The 17,929-nt window shown below is 41.5% G+C and overlaps 1 protein-coding gene across 2 annotated transcripts in view; it reads left to right on the plus strand.

Moving 5' to 3' along the window:
* The window catches only part of septin4b (septin 4b), a 46,552-nt gene that overhangs the window by 2,684 nt on the left and 25,939 nt on the right, over positions 1 to 17,929 (plus strand). The window contains exon 2 of one of the 2 annotated variants that reach the window (XM_030400014.1): positions 2,444 to 2,451. The exons of the other annotated variant lie outside the window; for it this stretch is intronic. Coding sequence (XP_030255874.1) covers positions 2,444 to 2,451 — 8 coding nt within the window. The remainder of the gene's footprint in view (positions 1 to 2,443; positions 2,452 to 17,929) is intronic. 2 annotated transcript variants of the gene reach the window in all.

Here is a 17,929-nt window from a genome sequence, read left to right on the forward strand (position 1 = left end):
ATCTTGGTGATAAGTTCATATGTTCGTTTTTCCATGCATGATATTCACGTGTGTTACATTTGACTGTTTTAGCTCACTGGAAAATCTAATCCATATTTCTGCGGTGATACTTCTCCGTATCAACACATATCAGCCAGGGACTAGAAAACCTTGCTAGTTAAACAGTATAAACTGTAACCTGTAATTTCCAAATTAAACTCCATTTTTAGCTGAACTGGCCTGCATGGAAGTATAATCTTGGCCTGCTCTAATAAAAGCCCCATAACCCATTTAACAATTAAAGCAACACATTCCTGTTCCAACAACACCAAACCCCAACATCAGCCTAGACTGACATACAAATGAAGTGTAAAAGTCTCCCAGTAGGTAAGTGAGTGGTGTGGATGGGTGGCACAGTCAGCAGTGGCTAACATTCCTCAGGGAAAGCCTTGTGGAGCGATGCTACCATCCTCCCTGCGGCCTGTGGCTGCGCTGACAGCATCACTGGTGGAGGACCTCGGCATGTAGGTCAAGAGATGAACCACAAGAAAAATAGCCATTACAGTATAGGAATTTAACGTTGATCACATGTTCTGCAGCCATGTAATAAGATGTTTTCAGCTCTAACTTTGCAGAAATGTTCTGGAGAGTTGTGGTCGTGGATGTTTAATTTATCCATTCGTTTGTTTGCTTTGTCAATACAAGAGTGCACAGGAGTGTTATTTGCATGTCATCCTGCCACAGCAATTTTACTCAAAGTGCATCTGGACTGATGCGTACCGATGCCAGCTCTGTTTTAAAGAGCGGCAGTAATATGCAGCACATACATTATATATTGTCCGTATGCGGGGACTACTAAAGCAGAGCCTGTCAGATGCAACATTACGGCTGTTCCTGAGGTCGTTGTAAACGAACAGTCACAGGCTATAATGATATTTCAGTCCCCTGACCTGCGTATCAGCACAGTCTGCTCTGTGAGCTCACAGGCAGAGATGGTCCTGAGTTTAAAGTAGTGAATCAATATTTGTACCACAGCCAGTGAGCTTTACAGGACAATCAGCTTGGAGTAATGAAAATTGTTTTGCCTCTGAAGAACTAAAAGAATCAGTAAATGGCAAACATCATGAATTATTTGGACTGGCTGCCACTCCTGACTAATTACTGGAGAGGGTGTTTTCTCTTTGTGGAGACGCACGTTTCCAAATATATCATCCAGTAATAATTTATGCCCCGTATTGATGCAACTTCTTGTTTTCAGTTAAACCAAATTCCTCAACAAGTGACTGATGTTGTAACCAACCACTGTAAATCTAAAAAAACACCCGCTGCACCAATTCTTCTGGGAAACACAGTCACGCTCAGCCTTTGAAGACCAACTTTCATGCAATCTTTGAGGCATGCATTTTTGGATACTTTTGCAGCATCACCACGCACACTTTATCACAGACATATGTGCACACACTGTTGTGCAAAAACTTGAAACTTTCTACTCAAAAAAAGCGGACGTCAGGTGTGTGATTAACAGTTGGCATAATTAATTGAAGCTATTTCGTGCCAACAGCTTTGCAGAAATGACATCAGTGCCATAAAAGAGTGTGTGTAGATAGCCAGTATTGAGCCAAATCCAAACATATTCACTGTTTTATAGGTCCAGGAATGCTTTTTTTTTTTTTTTTTTTTAATACATCTGTTAGGTTGTAGACATAATGCCAATTCTGATACCTGAACTTTGCAAATTAGCCAATACAAGTGCATTAAAAGGGGTCATTTGTAAGAATTTTAGTGGAAAACATTCGGAAATGTACTCAACTTATTAACAGAATGGGAAGAAATGGCAGTTTTGCTATCATGATGTATGATTGTGTTGCAGAGATATCCACTGAAATTAGTATGCTAACCAGCTAACCCTAGCCCATTCGGATCCAAAAATCCTACCAGTGGTCTAAACACAAGCACACACCTGGTCCCTGAGCATCAGTATCAGATATTAAATCAATCCTCGAGGGTTATCTGATCAGTCTGGCAGCTGACTAGCTGTGTATGATATACTTATATAAGTCTTCACCACATGTAAGTATGAAGATAAGTTCCTTGGTTGTCTAAGATGTTTTTTCGAGGGGAAAAATGTAAAGATATAATCATTCCATGCTAAAGAACCTGTAAAATGTGACATGTCTAAACAAGTTACAGGGTCTCCCTATCTTGAGAAAACAATTTATCTCAGGCAGATCCTAAAACCAGATGAGCCAGGTGTCAAACACAGGTGTCATTAGATCTCAAATGTCACCTCTGCATGTCAGTTGTTTATCACCGGCTTTTATTCACATAATAAATGTTTCCCTAACTTGTTTTGGTTTCCTGTTGTTTTCATCATGTTGACAGTAATGTGTTTCTGTTCCTCTTCTATGTGTCTGCCCTTCGTGAAATAATTACTCCTGCTGATCAATCATCCTCATCCGACCAGACGATGAGGTAAGACACCAGAGTTTTCCTTTAATCCTGCTGCTGAAGACGAAGTAGGTCATTGGTGGAGGGAGATTTAGCTTCAATTATCTCACCAAAAGGAGGACATTGTGGTTTGTTCATGTCAGCCCATTTTACCCCTGATGACCGCTGGTATTCAAGCTGGTTTTTCGTGCAGTTTGTGTTGATTTGAAAGGCGTTCATTCATTAATTTTAAAATGTCTATTAGCATTTCAAACGGAAAACAAAGGCCTTAAGTAAATATTTTTATGATAAGGCACATGACAAATGCTCCCTATTCACACAGTGTTTAAACAGAACATGTGATTTCTGCAGGAAATATTTGGAGGTGGTGTGACTTCTCTGTTCTCATGTGCTTCAGGCTGTTACTTCAGGAGTAACAAGAGTAGCTGCGTGAGAATAGGTGTGTTCTCAAAGTACTCTTGTTTCTTGTTTTGCACGGTGACAACTGAGAATCTGCTGTATTGTTGTTCGTGCTGCTTCTGTCTGAGTTTCACATTTCAGTATAGTTGCAGACAGCTCACTCATCCCTCAGCAGAGTCAGCAGCTCTCCTGAAGCGCATCATAAGTTTCAGAGCGACGGTGCTCATCTGTTATCATCTTTCCAGTAGCCAGTGGTCTGTCACCTCGGTGTCAAAACCACCCCCCCTCCCATCCCTCCTCTTTACTCCTCTTCTCCATGTCACTGAAGCCCCGCAGCTGTGTTTGGCCCAGCCGAGAGGAGATGAAAGGGGGGCGAGTTTGTTTTCAAGCCCAACCAGTTCACAGACGGGTGGAGAAAAGTGGATCCGTATGGGTGTGACAAACCCTGGTTCCTTCCTCAGAAACATTCCAAGCCTATGTGACAAAGCTGCAGTGTGTGAGCTGACAGAGGGAACACCTTTCTGTGAGGAAACTGTCAACATCTGTCTGAGACAGAGGCTGCTGCTGCTGCTGCTGCTGCTGCTGATGGGTCGCACTGGTTACTCTCATGATGGTTTGGCACATCTGTCGCTGCCGGGTATGTGATTAAATAAGCAGATGTCCAAGTCTGCATAAATTTAGGTCCTGCTCTTCAAACCACACCCATTGTGTGACTCTTAAGAAACACAATGTATCCCTTCTGTGGAAGAAATCACTCAATCCAGGTTAACATAATTTAGGTGCCCTACCCCTGCATCCACACCCCGTTAACCATGCAGGGCTCTGGGGTGTGGTGGAGCAAGAAGGGTGGCTGTGACTTCCTTTTGTTAGCCTAAAAATGCCACATAACCTCAGACACACGCACACATACACACATACACACACACACAGTGATGTCACCACTCATGGGCAGTGCCAACTGTGGACAGAGAAGCAGAGGAGGGGACGGTTGTCTTTCTCCACACACACACACTCACCACGCTGCATTCCTCTGTGGCTTTTACTCAACTAGCCATTAGCTTCCTGTGCCTTCAATTGCTGCTTGCCACTGCAGCAAAAGTGTAGGCAATCTATACTTGGACTTTATTAGCCCATTAGCTTGCTAGCTTCTGCAGTGGATGCCATTTTTCACCCCCTTTCCTCTGTTTTTCCCCTGTAGCTGTGTCTGTTTTTCTCATTTGCAGTCACTGCCAGTGCGTGCACGCTCATGCATTCATCTGCAAACTGGAATGGCAGAATCTGGAGATATGCTGCACCACACCCATCCGTCCATCCAGTGATTGACATTTATATTGTTGCAGAAACACATACAGTACATATCATCGTGATCAAAGCATAGCAAGTAATTATGCCAGGGGAATGTCAAACGATGAGTGTGAGACATGATCTGATGACATTAAGTTACAGTTCAATCACTTCATTGTTGGAACTGACACAGAATCAAGCTGTTCTGATCCTGCTCTTCCACTTAAAGACAAAATATGTAACTATGTAAATGACTAGACCTTTGATTTTCGGCTGATATGCATACTGAGATTATCCCAAATTTTCAACCCAGAAGAATCCAGAAAAATCCACAAGTTTACTTGAGGTAACATGCATTTCAATTAGTCTCCTGCTACTACTTCCAGGCTAGGGAAACCAGCGAAAACTTTATAACATGCCTCATCTGTAAACATTTGTGCCTGAGTCACATGAGATTGTTTAATGGTGTATTCACCACCAGCAAAACGAGTTTGACTGCAGGATCACTTGTGTTTTAATTGCCCAAACAGCCAGACTACTCAACATTAGCCGTAAACATGTGTCTTTGTGTTCCAGTTTGGGTCAACTCTGACTGAACTCAGCACTCTTTAGAGACTTTGCCCCCTTTCATTTATCCCTTCTCCTCTCTGTAACGTTACATTCATGAAATAAAGTACATTTCCTCTCTAGCTCCAGTCAACAGTCAAAATCACAGAATGTAAACATCCAACAATGGAGGTCACCTCCATGGATCGCTGCTGCAGTTAGGTGGATACACAGGAGTGAAGGTATTTCTAGCTTTTTGAGGACTAAAAGTTGAAAAATTGTCTCTCTGAGCTCTCCTTGCGGTTGGTTTGATTCTGACTCAGTCCAGAATCTGATGCGACTTCCGTGTTTAATACTCCAGAAGGTCTGGCTCTGCACCTGAGCAGCAGCTATTCCTACTTGGCAAGTGTCTTTTGTGTGTTTTTTAGTTTTTTTTTTGACACGGAGACTCTTGGCGGCAGAAATTACAAAGTGTGCCTTTAATTATAAATTCTCTCTCTTCCTTTGCATAAATGTGGTCATAATGGCTATCATGTGAATCGTAACCACCCTACAGTATCAAATGTTAACAATATTTCTCTTGCCTGTGCAGTAATTCTATCACCCATTACATTATCTCACTGAGTCCACACACCAACAATAGTGCCACTCTACTGTTTGAGCATACCCAGTGAGGGAGGGCGGCATATCACTCATCAGCGAAACCTGACCCGTCATTTTCTATAACTCTCCTCTGGGTAAAGTGTGTGGGCTTCATCCTGTGAACATGTAGTGAGATTCACAGTGTGATGACACAGTGGCGATGCAGACACAGAGGCTGTAGCAGCAGGGTTTTGGCCTGTGGGTTTGGCCTTGACAGGCGGCCCTCGGGGCTTTTTCAGTTTGATGTGAGGGCAAACAATCGAGTTAGGGAGCATGCACGCAACACTTGACTGAATACTGAAGTAAGACAACAATAAAGAGATGGTGAAAGATGAGTGCTTAAACAGGGATTTGTTGTGAACACTAGACACCATCATGTGTTTGGTATTCATTTGTAAGAGCCAGTTTTTCCACAGGAAGATAAGCTCTTTGTAAGGTTAGAAATGTAGCTTTCAATAATGAATTATGAAGGGTGGAGTAATCTAAGTGTCTCCAACACATTACAAAGAAAAATACTGTTTAAACTTTCCAAGTATACTTAACAAAAATATAAATAACACACTTTTTTTTGGCCCCCACTTTGCAAAAGTTAACGTAAAACGTAACGTAAAAGATCCAAGATATTTTTGTGCACAAAAAAGAATTACTTCTCTCAGATTTAGTCATTCCATTGCACTCAGAACTTAGAAAAAATTACCTCCAACACAGACAACTGGAATGGAACGGTCATCCAAGTTGGTATTCTAAGTTGGAAACTTGGGCTAGATCTGCAGTGTCTAAATTCGCCAACGTAAACACACATGACATCACAGCAGTATGGCGGTGCACATAGAGAGCAATTACTTTAGCTCTTCATCACTTTCTGCTTTATACAGTGTTTTGTTTTGTGAAATGTGCAGTAGACACACCTTGATTTGTGCTCATTAAAAGTCTTTGAAAGTATGCATTATGAGCACAGAGTTTGCAGCAAAGGAGTTTGCAGTGAGCATCCATGTTTTTTCAAGCAGATGCACTGGGTCATTTATAGATTGGAAGTCTGGAATACCTACTCGGAAGTAGCGACATCCGACTTGCAATGGAATGCGGCATTAGATCAACTCTCTTGTGTCCAGTTCAAAGCACACCTGTGTAATCATGTTGTCTGATCAGCATGTTAATATGCAACACCGGTCAAGTGGATCGATTGTCTTGGCAAAGTAAGTGAAGTGCTCACTAACAAGGTTTTTAACAAATTTGTGCCCAAAGAAATGGGAGCGGAAACAGAAAGAACAGAAAGTGTTGTGTTTATATTACATCATTAGATACACCACACAGTATAATCAGTGTAATGCAATCCAACTTTTGTTGATTCACCATGTAAAGAACACAGGTGTAATTAATACAATTAATGATGGCTGAGTTCCATTTAGCCGTTGTGCACGTTGGCTCAGAGTCATGGCTCTCGAGAAAACGTGAATCAAGCAGAGACATTGTTAACATTATTAGTAACACCTGTGCTTTTGCTACTATGTCTGCGGTGAAAAAGACTTTCACAACAACGCGACCAACTACAGCCTCAGTTTATTTTTTACCACAGAAAGGATGTCATTTTTGACTGTTTAAAATATCTGTCTCCTCCTCGTGTATGCATTCCTCAACAAATCTCTCTGGAACATCTGCTTGAAGTCATACTATTTGCCTCATTTTAAAAAGGCTTGGTGAAGCTGAATTGCCCTATTTGGTACTCCTCTGACGTTCTGACTTCCTATGCTCACCGCTTCCTTCCTGTCCCTGCTGGGCCTGCTCACCAGACCCTCAAGCTAATTGGCTCGTGTCTTCATCTCTGCAGATGTCCCACGTCAGCCCGAGCTGGCTTTCCAACCTCCAGCCTCAGCACTCTGCAGAAGTTTTGGTCAGAGGGCGACCTTAGACATTCCTTTAAAGCCTCATTGAAGTGGCCCCTGCCAAGCCCCCCACCCGCTATAAATAATCTCAGCCCAGTTCCCATGGCCCCCACCGAGGTCCCAGCACTCAACTACAGACACCAGAGAGAGAGCGCCATCCTGGTCTACCAACCCAGGGATGGTGAGCTTTCTGGTAAGATGGGGGCAGGTGTTGAGGTCAGGGCAGGGCTTATGAAAGTGATCTGACCAACATGATTTAAGGCAGTACAGGGGGCTTCCTGTATATGGATAATTTGTGTTGTGCTCCAGCTGCTGTCTTTTTTAGCGACTTGAGTTTAGGACTGCATGTCCTCTACTCTGCTGACATTTAGTGATGTAGCTCTGGAGCTGACTGCACAGTTTGTTAACACACTTGAATTTACTTCTCTAGTGTGGCTGTTGTCATTTTTTTGGCTTACTTGGATTCCATGTTCACATTGCACAATTATAGTATTTTCAGCATCCATTCTTAACCTCCAACTCTCATGAGACGGCTCTCTAATGCCTCCAGTTTTTGAATCTGTGGTTTGGATTGCAGTCATGTCTAATCCTTATGGGATCTGCCTATTGAAAATATGCTTATAGTTTAGCATATGCGTGCAGACATTAAGCCATAACTCAGTATTTGGTGACAAGGCATACCATAAAGTGTAGCTCAGCTAAAACATCAGCACTAGTGTTAGCATTTGGCATTTTTGGATTCATCGTTGGATGGTTTATTAGTTTTATTCACAGCTATTTGCGGTGAGATGTTGAAAAAGTGACACATTATTTCCATTGCAAATACTGTGGAGCTTTATAAAGGAAAAAGCTTCACAAAATGTCAGTAGGAAAGTGAGGCTTTCTTTCTGTTTACCAACATTTAACAAGCAGATAGCAAGTATTCCATTCCACAAGACCTGAAGATATTACTTTATTGACAGATGGTGAAGCAGATATGAAAGCATTTTAGGAAATGTACAATATCTGGACTCAAGTGTCCTTTGTAGAGTTATCTCTTAATGCAACTTCACAAATTTTGTGTGGTGTGGTAGAGCTTCATACAGCACAGGCAGTGCATCAAACAGACTCAAATTTGAGAACCAAGAAGCCTCGATTTAATCTTTGTGCTTCTGGGAGCAAAGTCGGAGAGTTTACTCTAACTGCAAACACTGTGAAGACATCAGGCAGATAACAAATGAGGACAGTCGTTAAAAATGTAGCTACAGTCAAATGGTCCTAAGGAAAGCATGTGACGTGTCTGACATGTGATGTGATAACTGCGGAAATTGTGGGATGTTTGAGCAAATTTTTGCCTGGAATCAAGCATCTCATAGACATGTTCAGCTGTCAAGAACATCATTTGTATTCTTTCTACATGTCAAAAATTGAATTATTCAAGATCATTATCCAGCAACCATCAGTAGCAGATTGCTGATATTGCCTCTGCCCCTTTAAGTTATTTTTGGCGCTCAAGATTTAAATATTACATGAGTTTGACATGTCCTGAAGTCTGTGTGCTGCACATGTGCAAGTCTGCGTATGTGCTAATGCATACAAATGACTGTTCTGCGTGACCAGAACCAGCAGGGTCCTCAGCTGCAGCACCCTCCACTCCCCTTAAGAAAACACTTCCAGATGCTCCCACCGTGCTGCAGGACAGTGAGAGGAAATGCCAGGCAAGCCAAAAGGAAGAGCAGGAGAGATGGTGGAGATCTTCTTGAGGATGGGGGGCAGGGGGGTGTAGTAAAGGATGGTTAACGTCCTCAGAGAGGATAAAACCTCTATCTTGATTCAGCCTGCCGGTGGAAATGAGCTTCTTATCTTTAAGATCTGACCCAAAACAAAATGTGTGGAAATGTGGAAAGTGGGAGCGGGTATGAAAAGTATCAGAGTTGATAGATTGCTGTGAAAACGCTAATGACAACAGATAAGAGAGCTCACGGTGGTGCAATAAAGACACCAGTTTGCTCATCATATTATATTCTTCTATCAACACAACCAGCAGGCTCACGCAGACAAAACAGATACTTATACAGATGGTGGTATCAGATTTAAGCGCTTGGGTGTAAGTAAAGCATGGAATGTGTCAGCATGCTGCGACACGATGATAGATGGAGGGGAGCGGAGGCCGGGAGTTTAAGACACAACCACAAAATTTAGAGAATGTTACAGTAAGTGTGATTTAGGAAGTGGTGTGGAGAGAGAGAGGAAGTCTGTGCGTGAGCGAATCAATCAGGCAGTTATTTAGTCAGTCGGGGCTGTGGATTCGAGTGGCTGTTTGAATCAGAAACAGACCTGCGGACTTTATAGCCAACGTAAGCAGGGAGAGCCTGACTGCAGCAGATAGATAGGCACTGAACAAACAAACAGAGCAGCCGCTCGCCCAGTGTGAGCAAACAGTGTCAGAAATGTAATGAGGGTGGGCAGAGACACCAGGTGCACTTTTATTAACCGACAGCACGGTGATGTGTGAATTATTCCTTCCTCCGTGTATCACATCAGGGCACCAGCCTGTTGTGTGTGTGAGCACATATGTGTGGCTTAATCCACCCTTCAGCCAGCCTTTTGAAACCAGACTCTGAAATAATAACAGCACTGGCACGCCACCATTCAGTAAATATTTACAACTCTTTGAGCGATTTTTATGCAAATAGTCGTCTGGAGTTCCATAAGTCAAAACTCACTGCTGTTTTCTTCCCTTTCTCTCAATCTGGAAACAGATTTAGGGGTCAGAGTTGTGGATGATTTGCTTATGAATTTGTCATTTTATACAAATAAAAGTAGCACAAAATATCCGAATACACACACTTGAATCTCTTTAATCTTTCTTGGCATGTCAGTCTGTTTTCTTTCCAAAGATCTGCACAACTGGGTTTGAAATCTGATAGCTTTAAGCTATTGTATTGACACTGTTTCTTCTTTTGAAAACTCTTTTTGGAAAGAATTACAAGCGACTTAAGCAGAATGTAAAGTGTCAACTCCGCCGATCCCTGTATTATCACTCCGTTATATATGGACAGCATAGATGATGGTCAGCATATTATTGGATTGTGGCATGTTTGGGTATTGATTGGTTCCAAGTTGCTCTGTGACATTACAGCTATGATCATGGTGGTTTGTTTTGAGTCAAGACACCTTAAGGTCGTCCGAATTACTCTTCCGTAGCGCGGTAAACACTTTGAAATATGAAGTGTTTGGGGAATCAGAGGCTGAGACGGTAGTATTGCTAGTGTTAGTATTTGTGACAGAAGTGTCTAAAGAGTGCCTCTGTGAGGACTGGATCATATGAACTGGGTGAACACCACAACATGTGTGTTTCATTGAAGGTTCAAAGAGAAGACATGTGGCTCCTGCCTCCCTCGATCCCTAGAGCCTGCTCCCCCTTTACTCCTTCACCTCTGTTCCCTTTTATGTGCTTTTTTTCCTTAAACCGTTTTCTTCTTTTTGTCTTCCGGAGTAGACAGGAGCTCCCCTGTTTGTCTAAAATAGTCTGTCTTACAAGATTCACTCCCTGTGGCTCTTGGGATTTCTGTCTTTAACCTCCACATAAACACCGTCACTTACCTGTGGCGTGTCGACCTCTGTATTATCCTGGAGCTCTAACCACACCAGGAGCCCTCCTTGTACCTATCTCCCTATATGTATCTCTACCCTTACTGCCAGTTTTCTCAACCTAAAATAAACAGTAAGAAATAGGTGTAGGTTTGTTCTTGTTTTCTAGGAAACATCATAATTGAATCATCCATTGGTTTTATTTCATTATCAGAATTCTTCCCGAGGTATCACCTGTTTCCAATTAAATCTTGATGATGTACATGAAAATAAAATAAAATAACACGTTGCTTTTACCTGTTTTGCTATTTATATTTCCTAATTTATGGGTACTTGCAATAAACCTACAATGATATTGTTTGAGATTTAACCAAAATTGCTAAAATACAGAGTGTTCAAAAACCTCTGACTGGCAGGAAACCACATGCTCATTTACTGAGTGCTCTGTGTGAGGTGGTTTTAATTACAGGTGTCTATCTTATCGTGTGTGTGTGTGTGTGTGTGTGTGTGTGTATGATCTTCAAAGGTTAATAGGGCACAGAGGATGGATACCCATTACTGACTGCTTTATGGAGCTGGCCTTAGTATTTAGGCACCATAAGCAGCTAATGACTTCCTTATTTTTACTGTTGGAAAACCTCTTCCAGTCTCTTTTTAGACTCCTGGTCAGTGAAAGAAAAACATCCGGTAGGTTTAGCAGATTAACAGGTTGCCATGGGCAACTCTTTATGGGGTGATATACGCTGGCGCTGCCTATTCAGATCTTTCTGAGTATCCCTACTGTTTTCTCTTTTAATGAAACATTTTGACAAAGACAAAGGAAACAGTGTTTTTACAGCAGGTGGATCCCAGTTCTCATATCCTTCTATAAAATGTCTGTACAAAAGAATGGGGTCACACTCACCTCCGTGGCGATTTTAAGTATCATTGATGTAAAAACAGGAACTGAAGAGAGGTCAGAGAGCCAAAAACGTTTTATTGGTCTTAAAATAACCATTACGTAAGAGTAGCTGTGTTGCTCAGGGTGACCACATTATTTCTAGCTAAATTAATCAAACCAATTTCCCATAAATTCTAGAGCCCTCCAAGGTCAAAATAATGTTTACACATGGAAGTCAACCGTGTTTTCAGCCACAGACAAGCTCACAAATAGCTCACATGCTGTTAACCTCTGTGCATGTACAGCTGCTGGACTTGACCCAGGTTTGACTTTGTCCAGTTGTAAGAAAATGTTAGTAATTGTCAAGTTCTTACTAAACACTGACTGTCATTAGTCTACAAATCAGTGCAGATAAAGAAAGGCTGTTATGTTATTGCTGTGATCTTTGTCTTATTACCGGTTCCTGAATACAGGGATAACTTTAATAAACCAATGCTTAGATGGACAATAGAGATGATTTTATCATAGAACACCTCAGTCTCTGTGTGTATAGAGCAGGCACATGTATTCTTTCAAAAGAGTTTGTTCATCCAGAAGAGAATGTGACCTGGAACTGTCTGTTTCCTTGATACGCCAGGGGAAAGAACAGCAACAAAGCTCACTTCTTGCTGGCAGAGAGGCTGGAAGAATATGGGATGGAAGCTCACTTTAGCCTCTGATTAGTTGCTGAATAGATGGTTGATATTAGTTCAACTACTGAAGGTCTGTTAACTGCTTCACTAATGCAGTGTCAACATCTTCGTTCACCCGCAAAAGGCTAGTAAATTAAAATACCTAGAAATGATCATTTACACTAAGAAGCACAGTGCTACAGTTTGTTTTACCAGCATTTAGTACTGATTTAGACTTAGCATTAAGCTGTTTTACCTACAATGGAACTGAAATGGAAATACCGACTTGTTAACTCGAAGCACATGACTTCATTAGGAAGCAGTCATCTAATGTCATACAATAATGGCAGCACCCATGCGGGGGCGAAGGTGCATCAGGCCAGTGATTTGTATGTAAGTAAGTGATGAGAGTAAGTTCACGCTTGTGTTTACAAACTCTTTCTCTGCTGTCTTGCTTTCCCTTTCATGGACCCAGAATTGAAAGAGTTTAAAAGACCCCTCTGGGCTCCTGTAGTCTCCCACTACAGAGCAGCCCAGTGGGCAGTAAATAAACGCCCTCAGTGTCCTTCCCCACCCACCCCACCTGTTGTTAAACGCTGCCACAGCAGACTGCCAGCCGCCTGTTTGTGATATTTTTATTTATGGGGAATGTGACATATTTTAGGAGCACCCCGAGGGAGGTGTGATGTGTTTCACCTTTGAGGATGTATCGGATCAGATTACAAAACACACAATGAGGACATTTTAAAAAACGGTTTTTGAAATATGTGACCTTGTAACCAGTGAGGGGCACAGTGGGTTGCTCATCTAAGTAGTTAAAATGGGTCTCTTGAGATGACATTGAGAGTGCTTATGTTCAAAGAAATAGACAACAGAGTGTATTTTAGGCCTTGTAGTTTTCTTGTCATTTTGAGTCTAAGACAACAAGGAGACACTTTGTAGGCAGACAGTGAGTTGTAGCTCTGAGACCATGTTTATCCGAAATGACACTTGTGGCCTCTTCCACTCAGCCACTTTGGTTATGACATTGTTTTCACTCGGGAAAACTACAGCTTAAGTGAGTCAGGAGAGAAAGATATCTTGGCATTGCTTGACATCCCAAGACAATGTACCATTCCCCCTGGTGCTTTAAAGAAAACAAACCTCACACAAACATATCAGTAGGAATTCCTATGTGACCAAAAGACGCTTGGACTGTAAATAAATGCCTGTCACTATAAAACGCATAGTTTGACATGTGTGAAAGCATCTCTGAGGTCTGTCGGAAAATGTTAATGTCTTGCTGGATTTAGTTGAGTTTTTGACTGATTTACTACCAGTTCTTATTAGTTTTGGCGCTGCAGTACACCAATATTCTTTTAGTACTCTTAGTATTCTGGAGACAAAAGTTTCCCCACTCTGAATGAGCAGTCTGGTTATGGTAGCAGTGTCTCACTCGCCTCGCTGCCCAGTTTCCCTGGGAGTCGTGCCAAAAGGGGTGCCCCCTTCTCTGCAGTATTAGAGAGAAATGTTGAGGGCTTGTGCATTGTCATGTTGCAGTGATTCTGCTTAAAGAGATGCAAGTTTATTCTCTATGTTGTTGTGCATGGTGGGCGTTGACTGAAATGTGAGATCCTTGCCATGTTTGGACTGTATGCCATATTTTTAGCTGCATTGTACTTTTTCCTGTAAACACTGAAGAATGACTGGCCTGAATGAGCTGAGAAGGCGATTCGGGAGCCTTGTTTTTCTTTCTAATCATCAGCCGGGTCCATCCAGAGCCAGACTGAAGCCGGGCCTGGTCACTGCTGACTTAGGAGTCTTGCGCTCGCTAGCGTCTGGGCTATTTATAGAGCTAGCCTGAGAATTCAGACTAAGGTCAGCAATCAGATTCCTGCTCCCAACTGGTGAAGGGAACAAGAAGGAAAAGTCCCTCCCAGAAATTATGCATTTTTTGCATTTCTATTCATGTATGTAAACCTCCACTCATTCTGTGAGGCAGGGGTTTACTCTCCTGCTGAAGCAGGTTTGCCTCCAGAAAGTATTAACTGTTGCATCCTGCTGCCTACATTTGGTCACTACTTCAAGTTCTTATGTGATCCACACAGTGGAAAGTACTTTACCCCTGGGATCTTTCATCAGAAACATTTTTCTAAACTGGAAATGTGCTTTAATGTAGCTATTTTAGAGTGGACACTTCAGAAAAGGAGAAATAACTCACCCAAACGTCCATCTTAATTGCTTTAGCATGAGTTTGTGTTCACAAAGAAAGAAAATGACAGAGGGAAACAGGTTCTGTGTGCTTCATGTGCTCTCTATTAACTTTGTTATCCGCGTTCGTGAACACAATGATTAACACTAGTGGTTGATGAATCGATGGCATTTATACGTATGTTTATTTATCAAAGGTGCTCTATGTAGTTTTGGGGAAGAATTTAATTAAAAGATAAGAGAAAGAGATAGACACCATTTACAGGATTGTATGCCTAAATAAACTAAATAAACAAACTCTCCATTTTCTTATTTCTTTTTTCTTCATTTATTCTTAAACAAACTGAATGAATAAACTGACCTTAAAGGACAACAATATTTATTACTGTTTTACTTTGCTTATATATGGCGGACCCTAAATGTTTCTAAATGCTATGAATATTCACCTTAATCCTTTATCCTATTTAAATTAGTTAAATTAAATGCTATTAGACACAATCACAGCCTTATAATTCCACTAGCCGCTCATGATGTTAGTGGTTAGATGAAATTCCATTTATTTCTCTTCTAACATAGCTGTGGTCCTCTTTACATTACAGATGTGGCTGACTGGATTATTGTTATTATCACAGCACAGCTGCTGGCTAGACGACAGCAGCTTCGTCAGCAATCTGTCCACTCACATCCCTGATAGATAAATAGACACACATGCAGCAGCGAACATATACAGACAGTCACACACACGCACATCTGGGGTTTACAGCTTAACTCAGAGCCACACAGACTGTCACACACTAATTTAAACAAAAATCAACACAGGAGCGTTTACTGGTCAGTCACAGATGGTCTGCATGAGCCCTGTTTAGTCCCACTCCACATCTACACAGCTGAGCGGTTAAATACTGCAGAAGTGTCACTACGACAATAGTTAACCCTTGACATCATTATCTGTGTGTTTGCTGTCCATTACACAGATTAGCCTGTGACTGTATATCTACAGTGACAGTAATCTGTCCTGTTCAGTCTTTTGTGTGTGCTTTAGTCATAGTACAACATAAATCTGCAATTTTTGGTTTGTGGAGATTATACTATGAACATCTGGCAGACTGATTTTTTGAGAGCCACAGTGAGCAGTTCTGCAACAGACGCAGAAACAGAATGCTCTCTAAATTGCCAGAGGCCTCCTGCTATGTACAGTTAACACATTTTTATGGTTGTTATAGCCACATTGAACTCTAATTTAGCAGAGTTGAATGAAATGCAGGAATGTGAACTTTATGACTGCCCTTCACAGACGAGTTGATAATTTTTGTCCTTTTGGGGTCATGCCTGTGAAGGGTAGAGTGAACAGAGCCACGTATAAAAACACAACACCCCTTGTGGACAGTTATGAGACATAATTTGGTTCTGGGCCTGTGAGCTCTTGATCTCTGTGCATCAGCCTCTGCAGCGCTCAAAGCATTTTCTCTCCCCCTCTCACCATCTTTCTGTCACTGTGCTTAATTCCTCCGAACTTGCCCTTCACCCACATTCTTCCCTTCACATCACTGTCACTTTATGCCATGGTGCCTCTGTCTTTGCTCTTCCCAGCAGCCATGAAAACCCAAAGGCTGTTTGACAGTGGAGTACGTCACTCCATTCAGCTTGACTCACAGAGCAGACTGTTTCTCACTGATGCTCCATTAAAGGAGGCTTCTTACATTCCCAGAGTTGAAAATAGCTATTTGCCATTTAGCACTGTCTTTAAGCTAGTTTAAAGCTATTTTTCACCCAGTTTTTGAAATCGACTGTGTCTTCAAACTCTGCAGCCTTGTCAGGTTTGTGTGTTTGCTCTTGGCTGCTAAATTAAAGCAGGAAACATTTTGTCTAAGACTAAGGAAATGAGAGAAAACTGAATGAAAGACTGAATTAAATGCTGACTTTTGTGCAAAAAGGGGTCAAAAGTCCCTAGGTCTGACCTGTAGAGCTCGAAATTTAGATTTGTTAAAATGATGCACTTTGCACAATATTTTTTTTAGTTTCCAAAAAAGAAACATTATATGTACAAAAGTACAGAAAAAACAATGCACCTTTTGAATTTTCGAAATTGCTGGCTGACAGTTGAATAGGTCCTCTCCACATGTTCAGCATTTATCCATGCTTATTCAGGAATTTCCTACTGTTTATTACACTAAAACACCATCTACTCAACCAGACACAGAACCCTCTGATGGTGCTATGACCCACTTAAAGAATGAGGACGACTTTTAGATTGTTTTCTGCTTTTTCCACAGAAACATGACAGTTATTGACTTACCATTGGCAGGCAAGAAGAACATTATATAAGGCTAGCTACTGTCTGACATTTATTAGTCAAGTGTTTTACCATCTGCAGAAATTCCCAGTATAAAAAACTCTGTCTGTACTTTCTGTTCAAATAAAAGTGTTGATGTTGAAACAAAGTATTTCCAAATTAAAAGTTGTCAGCTTTGATTTAATGAGTGGCCAGTTGAGTTACCACTTTAATCTTTGTTTTAGCACTTAAAACCATGCAGCAGATGTTAACTTCAACACTAACTAAAAAAGTCCAACAAATAGCATCATATATTAACTGTATGATAGGATCATAATCATCACATTGTACAACTTAAATCTCCACTTGTTGGCCCTGGGCTCTGGGTTAACTCTCTCACTGTGTGAGACCCTTCAGGATGCCTGTTGTCTCAGTGAGTCTGTGCCTTTTCCTTTTGACGCTCTTTTGACACCTCATTCACGTGAGGTGCAAGTGCTTGTGACGCCTGCCATCATGCACTATACATAATTTCATGCTCTTTGGTTTGGATTCAAGAATAGTGCAGCACTCTCCAAAAATGTGCAGCATTACTCTTCTAACAACCCAGTGTGCACTTGACTGCTCTTTCTTTGGTTCATAGATAATTGAACGGCAAAGCTCTGTGGAAATGGTGACAGTGAATATTTTAGCACAACTGAGGTTACAGAAATGTACTCAGCAGAAGAAAAAAAGTTCCAGCGCACTCATCACTATGTTTTACCTCCAAGTCCATTGACAAGTTTGAGCTCAAAGGGACAGAAGTGCTTACCATTGACAACATCAAAGGCTGTCAAACTCACCCATAGCTACTCTTCTGTTCATGAGTAAGTGAGGAAGCAGGCTATGCACAGCTTAGATAAATATTATCATGCCCCACTGAATGTACCCAAACACACTCTTGCAGGGCAGGAGTTACCTAAACAAACCAGAGGTGACAGCCACCTCCATGGATTTAAACCATAGTGGTTAAACATGTTGCAAAAGTTGGTAGTAGTGATCCCGCAGCAGTAACTTTGGGTTCATTATTTGCTTTCAGTAAACCATAAAAATGTGTACTGTGGTTCTGAGATGAATTCAAGTTTAAACCCACCGTGATGTCATCCATTGGTTTGTGGGCTACCGT

Source organism: Sparus aurata, chromosome 2 (assembly GCF_900880675.1).
Source record: "Sparus aurata chromosome 2, fSpaAur1.1, whole genome shotgun sequence".
In the NCBI taxonomy this organism is placed as follows: domain Eukaryota; kingdom Metazoa; phylum Chordata; class Actinopteri; order Spariformes; family Sparidae; genus Sparus; species Sparus aurata.